We start from the raw sequence: 15,733 nt of genomic DNA on the forward strand, positions 1-15,733 counted from the left end.
ACACACCGCGAGACAGATCAACCCCGACTCCCCCGACTCGTTCACGCCCAGCACCACCCCGTCGTACCAGTCTCCCCTTCCCCTCCCCAGCCATGTCCGAGTCGTACATCCACGCCCGAAAGCGCTTCCCCGGGTACCAACACGCCCTCATCGACTGTCCCTGAACCGACTCACCAACACCAAAAAGTCCGGCAACTCCATCGCCGACACGTGGTAGTGCACGCTAAACGTCGTGGCCACCTGCTCCTCCCCCTGCTCCTCCCCCCCCCCCCAAAAACTCCGAGCGGCACCACCGCCTCGCTCTGCTCCTCCCCCCCCTCCTCCTCACTCACCCTTATCCTCGGCACCACCCCCTGTCTCGCCGCCGTCGTCAACTCCAACACGCAGTGCGGAAAACGGCTCCAAGGCCGTAGTTGATGCTCGTCACCCTGCAAAACGCCAAGTTCGGCACCTCCGACGGTACTATGTCGCTGAACTCCGCAAACATCGCGCAATACTGGTCGTGTCCCTGTCGAAAATAAACCACCTCGTCCCCCACCTGCGGCGAATAACAGTGCTGCGTCCCCGCCAACGACTCCTCCCCTCTCCCCCCCCTCTTCTTCCTCCCCCCCCCCACCCAACAGCCAACCCCCCCACGCTCTCCAACTCCACCTCCTCCTCTCTGCTCCGAAAATCCGACTCCACCACCACCTCCTCCCCCCCCTCCTCCGACGACGGTCACCACCTCCTCCGACGACGCCACACTCCTGCCATCTCGCACCACCCCTCCTGCTCCTCGAACGCAACCTCCTCTCCAAAATCGCCTCCGAATACCGACTAATCGTGTTCTTCAAACCGCACCGACCGATACGGACGCACGCTCGTCAAAAACCGACCGCTCTTCCACCCCGACTCAACCTCATCTGTCTCTGCCTCTCACTCTCCTCCTCAACTGACCCCCCCCATCACTCCTGCCCAAAAACCGCAACCGACCCCACCTCACCCTCCCCCCTCCTCTCCCCACGCGCCCCGTGCCCACCTCGACCCCCCCCCCCCACCCTCCGACGACTCCTCCTCTCCAGACCAGTCCTCGCTCCCGCTATCCTCCGCCTCGCTGTACCTCTCCTCCTCCCCACTCATCCCCCACCGACTCGTCCCCCTCGCTCTCCACGTCCACAAAATCCCCATCCTCGTCGTCCGTCGTCGCCCCCTCCCCCCTCTGCGACGCCCCGTTCGACGCGTCGTCGCTCCGGTCGTCTCCCGACGGCCCCCTCACCGGCCCCCTCAACCTCACTCTCGGACGCAACGACCGGTGGTACGCGTCCGTCCTCCTCCTCCTCACCTCCAACGCCCCACTCTGGCTCGACGACGCCCTCTGACCCTGCTCGCCCACCACCCCCTCCAACGAGTTCCTCGTCGTCCTCGCCGTCGCCACCACCCCCTGTCCACCCGCCAACTCACTCGTGCTCTTCTGCGTCTGCAACCTCGTCCATCTGCCTCACCAGCGCCGCCGAAAATCGCGAAATCCCACTCTCCTCCACCGCCCCCCTCTCCTCCATGCGCAAACAACACTCCCTCAAGTCGAAGTCCTCCGCAAACTTGTCCTCCACGCTCGGCAGCGTCACCGCACTGTCGTACGGCGCCATGTACATGTTGCAAATCGGCCCCCTCGACATCAAGTGCGGCTCCTGGTTCGTCGTCAAATCCAGCACAAACCCATTCGCGTCCACTATCGTCTGCGCGTAATCCGTCTGGAAAAACTGGTCCACCGGCGTCCGACGATACCCGTCCACCGGACCCAACCCAAATATCGTAAACGCTCCCCAAAATGTCCGACACCACCAAACTGCATCCCCGTCGGACTAAAGTGCCCATCCACTATCTTGCTGTGCTCCTCCTCAAAATTCTCCAACACTATCACGCTCAACGGCCTCCCCTCCGACAAGTCCCACACCACCACCTTGCCGTCGTATCCAGCGCTCATGAACACGCTCGGGTCCCTCGGGTTGCGCGTCCAACACGTACACAAAATTCGTGTGCTCCGACAAACTGTACGCCAGCTGTCCCGTCTGCGCGTCGAAAATCTTCAAATTCGAAACCGTTCTGCGGCTTCTTCAACGACATAATCACGTACCGGTCGTCCAACGACCACAACACCGTCACCACCTTCGGCTTCGAGTGCGGCGACTCCGCCGTCTTCATCGTGCACTGCAACTGCCACCCAACTCCGCTCCCGCGAACGACCAAATCCGACCCACCCCGTCCTCCGTCGTCGAAAAAAATCCTCCCATACCCGGTGACTCCACGACACGTTGCTCACCTCGCTCGCACCCCCCTGAAACGTCAACTCCTGCACCACGCTCGCCGTGTTCAAATTCCACACCCTTATCACCCCCGTCCTTCGACCCCGTCACCACTCGACTCCCACCCTGCGACACCGCCGCGCACTCGAACCCGTTCAAACACGCTATCGTCGCCTCCTGTCTAAACGCCGTCCCCTCTCCGTACTCCGGCAACTCCAACGGGTCCCTCCTCATCCTCTCCTCGTTGCTCGGCGTCACCCTCCACACCCTCAACCCATCGCTGCACGACGACAGCAGCGCCGGCGACCTCCACGACGGACTCCACGACAAAAAAGCCCACCGACTTCGCGTGCTCCGTCTGCAACACCTCTATCGGCGACAACGTCCTCAAACACCATATCCTAATCGTGTCGTCCTCCGAACTCGACGCCAGCAACTGGTTCGTGCTGTCTATCGCCAGCCCCCGTTATCGCCTGCTTGTGCCCCCTCAGGGTCTGTATCAGCAGTCCAGTCTGCGCCGACCACACCTTGATCAACCAATCGTCACTGCCCGTTATTATTCTGTTCCCAGTCCTGTCAAACATGACAAAAAACACCTCGAGCTTGTGTCCCCTCACTCGAGCCAACTGCGAAAACCCCTTGTACACCGACTTCAACATCCGCCGAAACATCCCCACCTCGGACACTCTAGGCTCCACCTCGCCAGCCATCAACATGTGCAGCAAACCAACCCGCAGCGAAGGCAACTTCTGCAGCGAAAACCTCCCCAACGCGAGCCTTCTGGACTGGCAAACCCTGGCCGGCATGTAGGCGCACCCCGGCCCTCAGATCCGCGAAGCAATACTCGGACCTCTCCCCCAACGAAAGACGACCGGACCTCGACCGCCGCACCCCCTCCCTCCAACAACCTCAAGTTCGGCAGGTCCAACTCACCCCTCTCGACCGGCAACATCCCCGCAGACAACTCCGGAAACATCCGGTGTCGGCTGGGACGTGTCCACGAAGTACTTCAACAGGTTCAAGAGGCCCTCTCACCCCCGTACAAGAGCGCTTAGCCATACATCCACACACACACACACACGCGCGTACAAAGAGAAGAATTAGCGACACCTTTTTTGTGCAATTCCCTCCGCTCTCCGAAGTCGAGCCGCGCAAACTGAACGGGCGAGCGCAGGACGGTGCCAGACGGTCGCTTCTCGTAGCGCTCGAAGCGCGCCCAACCGAACTTCTGAACCTGCGAGCGCCACGCGCAAAAACCAACCGCGCTTCGCCGCCTCTTCTCTTTTCCACTCAGGAACAACTCCCACTCCGCCCCCCACTTCACTCGAACTTTGAAAAAGCTACATACTATTTCGGTCGAACGTTAAGGGCGATACGGTCCCATCCCAGTTAATGTATTTTGGAAGCTTGCCGTCTGAAACCAGGCACCTCTCTAATTCCTCTGCTAACTTTCTATAAGGTCCGCTCTTCAAGTAAAAGAGCACCAGGAAATTGAACTCTATTGCGTCGAGAAAAGTCAATTGTCGTGAGAAACCTGTCACCGAGAAATTTACAAGGCCCGCTCACCTTCTGTGCACGAGAACGTGCAATACACTTCCAGCTAGCACAACCACGCTCAAGACAAGGGAACGTATTCTTGTCCAGAATCGCGCACACTCGTGACTAAATCATCAACCTGGCACCAATTTGTGTGCATACCTTCGTCCTGTAGGAAGTGCCCCATCCTAAGAACAACCTAGCTATTTGTACGTAGACGCAGACCCACACTACCGATTTGCTTAAGCATACGAGCAATTCAAATGAACGGGGAGTGTCTCGCTTATTGAATTTAAGTCTTCAATAATATTTTTCATACACACATATACGCAATGGACACCAAACCAATACAAAAACACACTTTCTCAACCAGCGCAAAAATATTTTGTTGTTCAGCAAGGTGCGCGAAGGTATTTAATTCTTACGAATTACATGACAAGTATGTACTATCATCACTATTTGCACCGCCTCTGCGCGTGGCCCGACGCTGCTCTTCGACAAGAACCAGCATTCCCTCCGCCTATCTTCCGATACTGACCGTTCTTCTTGCCTCGTGAGATCACATCACCGAGGTCCAGAAAGAAAAGCTCATCAATGAAGAATACAAAATATGGAAAAAGAATGCCCCATTTTTGTATGACTTGGTCCTCTCTCATGCGTTGTTGTGGCCCTCGCTGACGGTACAATGGTTCCCAGACAAGAGAATGTATGTCCCCCCTTTTCCTCGGCCCTCTGAGAGAGTCCTCTGATGTCTGCGCTTCCGTTCGCGCAGCAAGGTTCGCGTAGTTCAGAGCGGTGTCCGGTTGTGTTCACGACCTGGTCGCGCTTAATGCAACGCGCTGCATGTAACTGATAATTAACATCAAAAATTTTCTCGCTCCCACTCGGTCTCACTTCGCGCGCCTAATACCGCCTCTGTTTCGCTCTTTCGCCGAGGCAGCTCCGAAAACAACGAATGTTCGATTCAGCGCCTGCTGTTGGGAACACACACCATAGTGAAGGAAATGAATTACTTGATGATTGCTGAAGTAAAAATCCCCTTGGAAGAGACCGCCTTCGACCTTCGAAGGTACGACGACCAAAGAGGCGATATAGGGGGATATGGCGCTATGTCAAAGTGTAAAATAGATATCAAAGTCAAGTTGAATCACGAGGGCGAGGTGAACAGGTATGGGAGTGTTGTTTTCTCTCTCTTGCGCTCAAACTTCTTGTTGTAACAAGCTTGTCTCCCTTGTCTTGGACTGCGACCTTGTGGTGCCTCTGCGCTGTAGAGCGCGTTATATGCCACAAAACCCAAACATCCTGGCTACAAAAACCATATACGCCGACGCGCTACTGTTTGACTACACGAAGCATCCTTCGCAGCCGTCTGATGACACCTGCAGACCTGATCTCAGACTGCAGGGACACACAAAAGAAGGGTACGTTTAGAGCATGTTTTGGTTTTTTTTTTTAATGACAGGCACTGACACTTCCTTTTAGATATGGCCTCGCCTGGAACCCACTGAGGGCCGGTCACCTTCTCTCAGGTTCCAACGACTCGACCATCTGTTTGTGGGACGTTGAGGCGAATACCAAAGGCCGAGCCACGTTGGATCCCAAAACTGTGTTTGTTGGGCACTCGTCTATCGTCGAGGACGTGTCTTGGAATCCTAAGCACGAGAACTCTTTTGCCTCAGTTGGAGACGACAAGAAAATTATGATATGGGACGTTCGCACCCCTGAGCAACCCTGCAGCCAAATAGAATCTCACACTGCCGAAATCAACGCGGTATCGTTCAATGCCTTCAACGAATACATATTTGCTACAGGCTCTTCGGACAACACGGTCAGACTTTGGGACCTTCGAAACTTGAACACCCAACTACATACCTTCGTCAGTCACACGGACCAAATTTTCCAAGTTCAGTGGTCCCCTTTCAGTGAGACCATACTCGCCTCTGCTGGTCAGGATCGACGTGTCTTCATCTGGGATCTTGCCTGCATAGGCGCAGAACAGACTCCAGACAGCCAGGAAGATGGTCCTCCGGAACTTCTGTTCATTCACGGCGGTCATACGTCGGAGGTGTCCGATTTCGCCTGGAACTACAACGAAGACTGGGTCATCGCCAGCGTCGACGCCAACAACATTCTGCAGATATGGCAAATTGCGGAGAGCATCCACTCCGATCAGAAGGACGAGACTGAACCTAAGATCTAAAGCTTTCTGAAAGAGTGCGTGTTACCGCCGAAATACTTTTTTTTTTGGGGTGGAACGTGCTAAAAAATGCTTCTCTTTTATGCTGTGAGTAAAGATCAATTTTTTTTTTCGAGCATTTTCCTGATTTGGTCGTTTTTTGCTAAGTCCGCCGCCGTATTTCCTCTGACATCGCGAACTGTCGGGTCCGCTCCGTGCATCAAGAGCGTGGCCACGGTATCCAAGTGGCCTTGTTGAGCCGCCTTGTGTAGGCTGGTCGAGTTGTCGGCATCTTGCGCGTTCACGTCGGCGCCAAATTCCGACAGATACTGTATCACCTTGGCGTGGCCCGCGTAGGCCGCCCGGTGAATCGGCCTTACCTGGACGCGTTTCGAGTAAATAAAGGGGAACATTATGTGGCGACAGCTTGTAGAGGAGACGCACCTTTCCAAACTTCGTTTCTCCATTCGGATTGGCACCTCTTTCTAAGAGCAACTTGCAGATGTTCGCGTTCTTCGTGGCATAGTGTAGCAAGGAATATCCATAGCTGTCTCGTTCGTTGACGTCTGCCTTCTGGCGACAGCGTCAGTTTGGCCGCGGCACCGCGAGAGTATGTACGAGGGAAATGTACGTACCCTGGAGATCAGGCTCGCCACCTTTTGCTCGTCTCCGTCCCTAATAAATTGCTTTATATGGTGGCTTCTTTTTTTTTTTTAACAAAACGATTCAGAATCACGGTACCTAACTGCAGACCACAGTCCTCTCTCGCAACTGAGCTCCGCCAATGTCTGGGTCAAGAAGGAGCCGGGATGGGTCGAGCATTCGTGGGTCGAGTCTTGGCCCTCGTGCTTGTTCATTCGTTACGGTATGAAGCAGATTTGCACAGTTGAGCGCACAAAAAAAAAAAAGAAGCAGACTTTAAACCTCAAGGCGAGCAGTATAGCCGTGCGCGACGTAGGGGCTGGGAAGTTTTTTCAAAAATCTCGCATTCGCTCAATAAGAGCTATTCAATTATCCGCACTGGCGCTGACAATCTTTGCTACTGAGTTTCCGTAGATCCTTTCTCTGCCGATGAGACGCGAGGGTCCTCCCTCTACCCGGTCTCCCTCGTGATATCACCTCGCGTCTGCTATCGGTGCCCGCCTCGACTGTGGGAGACTCGAGGAGACTTTTTTTTTCCTCTGCGTCATTCAGTACAACTTGTTTGAAGCTGTTCCTCGGGCGAGTTCGGGAGCCGCCTAGAGCGCGCCTTCGGCTTCTATAGAGGCCGAGCGGTCGGCGAGTCTGCGTAAGTTCGCGTGCCAGGGACCTGTGGCTCGGAAGCAAAGACCTCTATTTGAGGACTGAGAGATAGATCCATATCTGCGCCCGGCCAAAGGGAAAGAAAAGTTCTACCACAACGAAATCAAAATACACAAAGTCCCTGATGGAAAATCGAGCCCATCGACCGATTGGCATTCTTTGTGTGCTTCCTTGTCAGCGCCAACCGGCGTCCAAGGACTGAGTAGGTCGACATAGACCGTGAATTCACCTCGAACTTTGACAGGACAAATTGGTACGCCTATACACACTTTAAAGGGGTCTAACTACCGGGGCGTCGAGCTCGTAATACCGAGAACTTCTTCGAGTCTGGAGAGCTTCTATGAGGTCAGGAATACACTTCACATTTTTGGAGCAGCAGGGCCGCATGCATTTTGAGCTCCCCTGCAGCATGCAGATCCGTGCGTGATGAGAAAAAAGAAACAGACTTGAACTTCACCATCATCAGGCGGGGTCCCCATCCTCCCCCAGAGTTTCGAGAGCACATCCTCATTCTGTGATAGAACGGCATCGCACATACGTACTATGCGTACAAAGTCTCTCTGCAAATGTACGGAAAAAGTTCGAAATTAGAAAAAGAGTGTTTTTTTATCTTCCCCCCAGAATTTGAGGATCTGAAAATCACCTACGATCAAAGATATTCCGTAATCAAGGGGGTCCGCCCCGATGAACCTCTCGTTAATATATTCAAAAACCACGCTGAACGATTTAAGAGTGCGCCTATCGAACGCCAAACCTCGTCTCAATAGGTCTTTTCAAAAATGCCTTCTTGAAGTCCGAATCCGAAACGACGACATAAAACACAGGATATCCCGGAACGATGTACTCCGCATGTTCGAGGACTTGCTTTAAGGTCGTCGTCAGGCTGACCCTGACCTTTCTGGGCGGTCCCTTAGCTCTCCCGTGTAAGGGAGGCACGTGATTGACGACCACGTAGACCTCTAGGCGATGGTAGACGTATTCCCGCCTCCTATCCCAATCGCAGTACACTTCTTCGGGAAACATTTCTTGCAAGTGCTGTTTGAAGGTGTGCAGCTCAGAAAAATCCTTTACGAAGTCTGTCTGATGGTATTCATCGTACAAGAACAGAACCGGCCAGTGAGTCGCGCCGTACTCATCCTCGTAGGGCCTCGTGCCCTCGGTCAGGTATTCGGACATGAACTCGAAGAGATAAGGACCAATCCGGATATTTTGACGTATCGGCTGTTCGCAGCCTTTTTTGATGACTCGGCGATTTTTTTCTTCTTCAACCGTTTGAATTTTTTGTTCGATCTTCTTTTTTTCGAGCAGAAGCTCAGAGTCGCTAGGCGCGAAGCTCAACCCGGACACTATGCTTGACAATGCTTCCGAATACCTGCGCAGGCCGCAAAGGGCCTTGGCCGCGCGAAAGTGCGCCTTAATGTTCGAGGCATTGTGCTTTACGGAGGACTCGCAGTCTTCTAGAGCGCGCCGGTAGTTCTCCAACTTCAGCTCCACAGCGGCGCGATTTGCGTAGTAGACTGACAGGCGGTCAGAATCAACCGGCTCCGCTATCGCCTTGGAATACCATTCTCTGGCCTGCTTGTAAAACTTCGGACCTCTGCCACACACAATAAAATATGTGTGACATGAAGGAGAAAAGGAGTCAAAAAAAAATCCTCAAGCCGCCGCGTGAAGGTTCACAGAGCGTACTTTTGGAAAAAATAGTTCCCCTGATCCTTGTAGCAGTCAGCACGTCCTTCCGGCTCGGACAGGCCGTACTTCAGTTCCTGGAGGGCCATGAGTTTCTCGTTCGAGTGATCTGAGATTCTGGTCATGAACAGAGGGTGCTCGGACTCCCAGTCGCCCTCAGCGTCCCCTAGGGGGTCGACGTCGGCCGCAGCCCCGATCATGAGAGACCCTGCAATGAAAAAAAAGTTTCGCCATACATTATTTTTTTTATGCGCAGCAGAACCTACATGTGTATTGTATGTTATTGTACGCCACCTTTTTATAAGAGAATTAATATTAACCGCTAAAATAGTTATAATCAATTCGATTTCTATTTTAATTCTCGGCTAATTCATATATTCTTATACTCGCCAACAACAAGAATTTACCATCTCTCATCGCTATTCTTCGTATCATACACCCCAAATTTGCATAGATGATAGTCATTATTTATAACGTCAATAATTTAAGTCAATGGTGGCCTTGTTTTTTCAGTGGTTCATCTGGATAGCTCAGATCCACACAACTCGCAAATATTGTTTATAACGTCATCAGCGAGCCTAAATATAACCCCTATCAGAACCCTCTTCAAAAATTTCAATTCTTTACTATCATTTACTTGTATAGAGCCAACTGTTCGTTTGGATTTGTCTGCCAGTTAAAAATATACCGAATTGTTTTGATGAATACTGTTACTAAATTTTTATTTATATTTTATTTGAATATAACCCGGTACCTTCTATTTGCAAATATGCATATAGCAAAAGCTGACACGTACTTAGAATGGGTAGGGATTGCATCTTACCCAAATCAGCATTTGGCTATACCATTCATATGGGTTATACCGCCAACTAAATTATTAGCAACACCTAGGATGTGTGGTAGTTTTGAGAATATACATCCAGATGAAGACATTCTCAACAAGTATATGAAACAGACCGATACTGGATTAAATATAGATGTGCTCAAGCAATTATGTATCGTTAATGATAATTTTTGTGTTGCTCACATTAAAAACCAAGAAAATATTATAACACCAATATCTTGGATATCGACGACAAAGGCGATCGCTTCTGCATGTGCTTCTGTTTCTTCAACAATAATAAATGGAATTTTATTATTAAAAAACGTAACTGATATAATTGCTGCTGATTTATACAAAAAACATAATCAAGGAGGTATTGTGTCTGAAATCAATAGGGTGACTGTTAAACTTGAAATATTACAAAAAAATATAGAAAACCTCAAGTATAACCTCTGCACTGTCAATAGGAGCGTTATATCCAGAGATCTTGCATATCAATATTTGTCCATCTATTGGAATAAATATGAAAGCGTTTTGGATAGTGCTATTCGAGGTGAGGTAAATCATCAATTGATAAGTTTAGACGAATTCAGTGAGTTGTTAATGAAAAAAGATTTAAATTATAAATATAGTAATTTGGATGTATCCTCAATGTTCTATGGAAGTAAGTTTATTCTTACTAATTACAGTCAAAAAACTACGCCGTCGATTCATGGAGTGCTAGTAGTCCCAATAATAATCAAAACTGAAACACTCCCTGTTTATAAATTGTTAACTCTTACTACTGTTAATAGACGATACTACAGATTTCCAAACCAGGTTGCAATCTCCTATGTAAAAAATCGTTATCGTGTATATCAAGTAGATAATTGCGATGTATTAAATGATCGATATATTTGTCCAGTTAGTGTAGCTAAAACTTCTGATAAATTACGAGAACTAGAAGATTTTATAAACGATATTGATAGATTCATAGAGCCGGAGATTGCAAAATATAATATAAACTATATGCAAGGAATGAATGGAGTCTACATTAAGAAAGGTCAAGAATATACTTTGAAAGTATCAAATCGTGCTGCCCAATCATTTAGAAACAGTAAAAATTTATTTATTGATTACGACGAATTTGACGTAATGACAATTAGAGGTAAAGAGATAATTGGATTAAACAAAATAGCTAGCTCGTTGAAAACAGAAAACAATACCGTTTACACAGTAAAGGCACATAATGAATTAAGATATGTGAAAGAACTTTTTCCAAAAAACAATCTATTAGCTGATGAAAGAGCAACAAACTCCCCTCCAGATGATATTCTTTGGGCATATTTAACGCGCATCGCCTATATCTGTAAATACACATCCATTGCAGGATATATATCTATTTTATTAATAATTTTATGGATTGTTTACGTCGAGTATCGCATAAAAAATAACACTAAGTAGTAATAACATGTAGGCTATAAAATATTAAGTACGCAGCTTACAAGATATATGGAACGGTACAAGTAATAAATTCAATAGGTTTGACAAATGCTAATCCTAAAATTGGTATATAACACTATAGACAACCTGTTTTATCAGTTGTAATGGACTTGTAAGGCGAGTATAAGGAGTTGTTGTACTCATCTATAAATCATCATAAATCAGGACTGCTTAGATGATCGCAAAAATTGTGTTTTTATTGAAATAGGATTAAAGACAGCCTGGGTAATATTCAGTGGATATGAACTGTTAAGATCATTATTATTGCATCTGATTGTATTTGCGATATTTTTTTATCAGGTTTGTTTTCTAGATTTTTTTGGTTGTTTTGACGCTTTTTTTTACAATTATTTTTTTATTTATTTCTAATTACGTGATGTTTGTCTATCACCTATCAAGGATTTTCAAGGTGAATTTTGATTGAGTGCAGGTAAAATATCGATGTCCTAATAATTCCTCGCTTTCAATTATGTGTTTAATACTCATCACCTTTTAGATAAGGGTACTGATTAGGGAGTATTTGTGTAATTACTGTGCAAAACTTCATCATTACGCATCTCACATTGTCGTATAGGCCGATTTTTCTCTATCTATTGATCAATTCCTCGGCATGGGCATATCTAAAATCTATTTCCGTAGGCCTGCTTTCATAGCAGTTATGTATATTGCTTATAATTTTTGTACTTTGGTCTATGTACTTGATTGTAATTATGCCTGAATTATTATATTTTAGTATCAACAATACAATGCTGAATTTTCAATAGATTTGAATCTATTTCATCAAAGTATTTACGTTGTGTAACATCTTCTACATTATAAATTTGTGCTTTCTCTTATGATAGCATTTTTTAGCTTTTTCAAGTAATATTGGATTCTAGATTCATTTTTGGTTGTCTATTTTTTTGGAGACCTTTTTCACATCTCTAGGGCAACGATCTGTCTGAGTTTAGACATGTTCAATTACGGATTCAACACTCTGATATATATTAAAACATGCGTTCAGCTCTACACAAGATTCAGGCCTGGGCATTTCGGTGACTAAAACTGTAGCTGTATTAGCTTGAACCGTTCCATAGATTTTAACTCCTCTGATAAGTGACCAATGCAACCCAGCTCGACATACTACTCTGTTTCAACATACTATTTACACTTTTTAACACCTTTTTAACTTTTTCACTCTAGCGTTAATTTCATTAAAAAAGGTGTGAGCTCGTATAAACTAACGTCGTTGTACGCTCTTTTTTGTATACACAATATGAGTTGGATTTATCGCTCAATTTTATTGTTAGCATTATGTCCAGTATCTGATGGGAGCAGAGTCATTTTTTCGTCCATAAGATGTGCTATGCTTGATGTGAGAATTTGAATTTTTGGAAAATGGATAATATCACTGTACATCTCGATATACGTAGCCAGCTGCTACAGACGAGATGCTGCGCACCAACGTTTTCATTCAAATACTGTCAGGCGATGCATCATTCTACAAATTAATTTTACAGAGGAGGAAGTTTTTGGTCTTTTTATTAGTACGGTCATTAGCGAATTTATATAGGGGGCTATCATGTCTTATCTGAATGTAAAATTTATGCTGATACAGTACACCTGCTTGTGTTGTTTATGGTAATATATTTTTGGTGTCGTTGTTGTTAATACTTATTCGTTCTGCTAGAACCAAAGTTGTCCAAATTATTTAAATAGCTAGTAAATAACCTCTAGGTGTTAATTATAGAGTTACTATCCGTGACCCACGTCGACGTATTATGCATGAGGATGTTTCTGCGTGTTCCATTTTTTACACTAGGTACATCGCGTTTGATTAACATAGCAGATTCTATCTATGCGCAATTTAGAAAATAGTCGCAAGACGGTATTTTCCATCAAATATTGTTCTTTTAAATATTTGCAGTGGTGCAGCAATTGGTAACAGTTAGCATATGCACGTCAGACCCATCAGCGGCACGTTTCTTAGTAAAAGGGTTCATACCGAGATATCGGCAACAGTTGTCGCTGTAACGTGTGTCTATGAATTTGTCGTCCTGAATGCCTAATAGCGTAGCCGAGAGAGTGCGTTCGGGTACTCGCAAGAGGCATTTCTGTACAGTTTTATTTAGAAAAAAGTAGACGTATGGATTGTTTTGGACGTGTTCTGTAAAAAATGCTGTCAAGCTACGTTGTTTTCTGTGAAATTCGTACGTAAAACGACACGAGCGGTGTGTCCAGATGGCCAGTAGAAACAAGTCTACAGAAGAAATTATCGTGTCAACGTAGATGGTAGGGGTACAAAGAGAAAATACGGATTTTACAGTTGTTTTATTTTCAGATTAGCATAGTTACTCTCAATGTTTACAGATAAGAATTACATATGTATATGAGGTGCTGGTGGTGAGCGCTCATCCAGAGGCAGATCGTTATCGGGGCGCAGGCTCCACACGATTGAGAACAGTGTCATTATGTAGGTCATGACCAGGAGAAGGCTGTAGCACGAGATGTTTATGATGAGGTGCATGTACAAATTAACACAAAAGTAGTCGGATCCGCTGTATGCTGTAGATATCCAGCCGAATCGGAGGGACGGGTGCTGGTTCATTGCGGTATCAAAGTCGGTGAGGGCGTTCAACGTTGAGTCGAAGAACGAGGAGACATAGTTAGAGAGGAGCTCGACTTGGTCAGACAGAGCCCCTAAGTTTGAAATTGAGGTGTACAGGAGGGCGATCTTTTTGTTCAGGGCGTCGCAGGAAGAACTGATCTCGGGGGGGTTGGATGGGCAGATGAAGTAGGTGGCGTTGGTGTTTTCGGACGGCATTAATTCCCTGACCGACTTGAGCTCGGCCACGAGAGTGTCGATCATCGACACTGCCTGAAGCTTGCCGTTTTCCAGGGCCACTGTGATCGGTGTGGAACTGCCTTCTGAGAGGAGGGATAGAAAGTCGAGGTTGTACAGCTCTAAGATAGTGAGATTCTTGTTTTTGTTATCCAGCAGCCTAGGGACATCGCTGGAGATCTCGACCACGATTCTGTTAACAATTGGCGCGACGGATGGGGCGTTCGTGATGGTGTACTCGTTGAGGGTGTTGAGCAGGCATTGAACCGACGAGATGATCGCTTCCCTGCGACCCTGGCACTGAGATGCTATGATGTTCAGGAAAAGCGGGATAGACAAATAGATCAATGCCGAGAAAAAAAGGAAGAGAATGGTCCATATGACGCTGACAGTCATGCTGAAGGAGTGACGAGTGTTTTTGCAGAATATTCGGATGGACATGATAACCAGCGCCAAGCCCACGATGACCTGAACCACGATCAAGTAGATGAGCGGCCCAGACGTAACGTATCCCATAAACGGATCGACCCTTTGGAAGATATGCTCCGCGGAAACATTCTCAACCAAACTCGCGTAATCATTGATGAGGTCTCGAAAATCGCAGACGTCCGGGAATTTCATATTGTTGAACGTTTCAACACTTTTTTGCGAATCAACCACTATTTTTTCGAGTTTGCTCAAGTTATTTTCAAGTTCAGTGGTGTCCAGAATAGCACCGAGACCACTGTCTTTGGCGTCTTCTAAGGCGGATTGAACCTCCCGCGTGGCAGACAGAACGTCTGCCGTCCGATTCATGAACTCATTCACGAGACCGTCCTTCTGGTTCATCAATTCGCCGTAACTCTCAGTCAAGCTTGTGCCCAGACTCCGTAGCAGAGCGGAGATACTAGTAACGTCGCGAACCTGGAGTTTGATCGTGGCGTACAGATCATCGGCAGATTGCGTGACGTTTTTCAGACTCCGGTACATCAAAACGTTCGAAACGGCGTACAGCACACACGACAGACTTGGTAATGGTCAGTAAAAACCCAAGTGGAGCGGTTTCCGGTTACGCAGGTAAAGGCGTACAAAAATACGAGAGAGACGATGAGCACCACCCACGTGGCATCCAACAACAGCGAGCGGTCGCCCCCACCCTTCTGAGGCTTGCTGTACTGCCTAGCTCTTTTCCTCACCCGACAGCGGTTAGCGGAAATCTAAAAAGACTTCTACAAATAGATACGTACCCGACGGTTTTTATCGCATATAGCCCGAACAGCAGTAATATTACCGCCAGCAGAACGGCTGAGTACAGAAATATAGATGATGTCTCAAGTGACAAAAATCAGATGGGGTCCTCAAAACAATCCTGAGGTAAAAGTTGTTCACATACACTGGTGAAGTATTTGGTGAGATCAGCTAGCAAATCGTTGTTTTGACATGATACTGCTTCGAGATAGTTGAATGCAAACGATGTCATGCTTACTGAATGCTATACGAGTGACCTAAGTCTGACTGTGTGTGCCTATTTATCGCAAAAATATATTTTGACACAAGCACCAACTAATAGAGGAAAACTACTTGAGAACGCAAGAAGACCAGACAGCCATCTCGCATTGTTTGAGCACGGTGGACACGGGTGG

General features: G+C 47.5%; 4 protein-coding genes across 4 annotated transcripts; 1 reads left to right on the forward strand and 3 right to left on the reverse strand.

Annotated features, from left to right (window-relative positions):
• The first annotated feature begins 4,180 nt into the window (after window positions 1-4,180).
• On the forward strand, window positions 4,181-6,117 carry LOC126327186 (histone-binding protein RBBP4-like). The gene is made up of 5 exons (XM_049995838.1): window positions 4,181-4,257; window positions 4,377-4,524; window positions 4,759-4,986; window positions 5,090-5,239; window positions 5,301-6,117. The coding sequence occupies exons 1-5, from the start codon at window positions 4,251-4,253 to the stop codon at window positions 6,016-6,018; spliced, it is 1,251 nt and encodes a 416-aa protein (XP_049851795.1). The 5' UTR covers window positions 4,181-4,250; the 3' UTR covers window positions 6,019-6,117.
• LOC126327179 (ankyrin repeat domain-containing protein 39-like) lies at window positions 6,114-6,851 on the reverse strand. Its single transcript, XM_049995830.1, has 4 exons — window positions 6,736-6,851; window positions 6,630-6,669; window positions 6,439-6,567; window positions 6,114-6,374 (listed from the first exon to the last, which is right to left on the reverse strand). The coding sequence occupies exons 1-4, from the start codon at window positions 6,849-6,851 to the stop codon at window positions 6,114-6,116; spliced, it is 546 nt and encodes a 181-aa protein (XP_049851787.1).
• Window positions 6,852-8,034: 1,183 nt separating this feature from the next.
• LOC126327180 (tetratricopeptide repeat protein 4 homolog) lies at window positions 8,035-9,402 on the reverse strand. The gene is made up of 3 exons (XM_049995831.1): window positions 9,393-9,402; window positions 8,986-9,193; window positions 8,035-8,893 (listed from the first exon to the last, which is right to left on the reverse strand). Exons 1-3 carry the CDS (start codon window positions 9,400-9,402, stop codon window positions 8,035-8,037), a joined length of 1,077 nt encoding a protein of 358 aa, XP_049851788.1.
• Window positions 9,403-13,581: 4,179 nt separating this feature from the next.
• LOC126327200 (uncharacterized) lies at window positions 13,582-15,603 on the reverse strand. Its single transcript, XM_049995854.1, has 4 exons — window positions 15,484-15,603; window positions 15,338-15,420; window positions 15,180-15,275; window positions 13,582-15,117 (listed from the first exon to the last, which is right to left on the reverse strand). The coding sequence occupies exons 1-4, from the start codon at window positions 15,568-15,570 to the stop codon at window positions 13,647-13,649; spliced, it is 1,737 nt and encodes a 578-aa protein (XP_049851811.1). The 5' UTR covers window positions 15,571-15,603; the 3' UTR covers window positions 13,582-13,646.
• Between the last annotated feature and the right edge of the window lie 130 nt (window positions 15,604-15,733).

This window comes from Schistocerca gregaria, unplaced genomic scaffold (assembly GCF_023897955.1).
Source record: "Schistocerca gregaria isolate iqSchGreg1 unplaced genomic scaffold, iqSchGreg1.2 ptg001026l, whole genome shotgun sequence".
NCBI classification, from domain to species: Eukaryota; Metazoa; Arthropoda; class Insecta; order Orthoptera; family Acrididae; genus Schistocerca; species Schistocerca gregaria.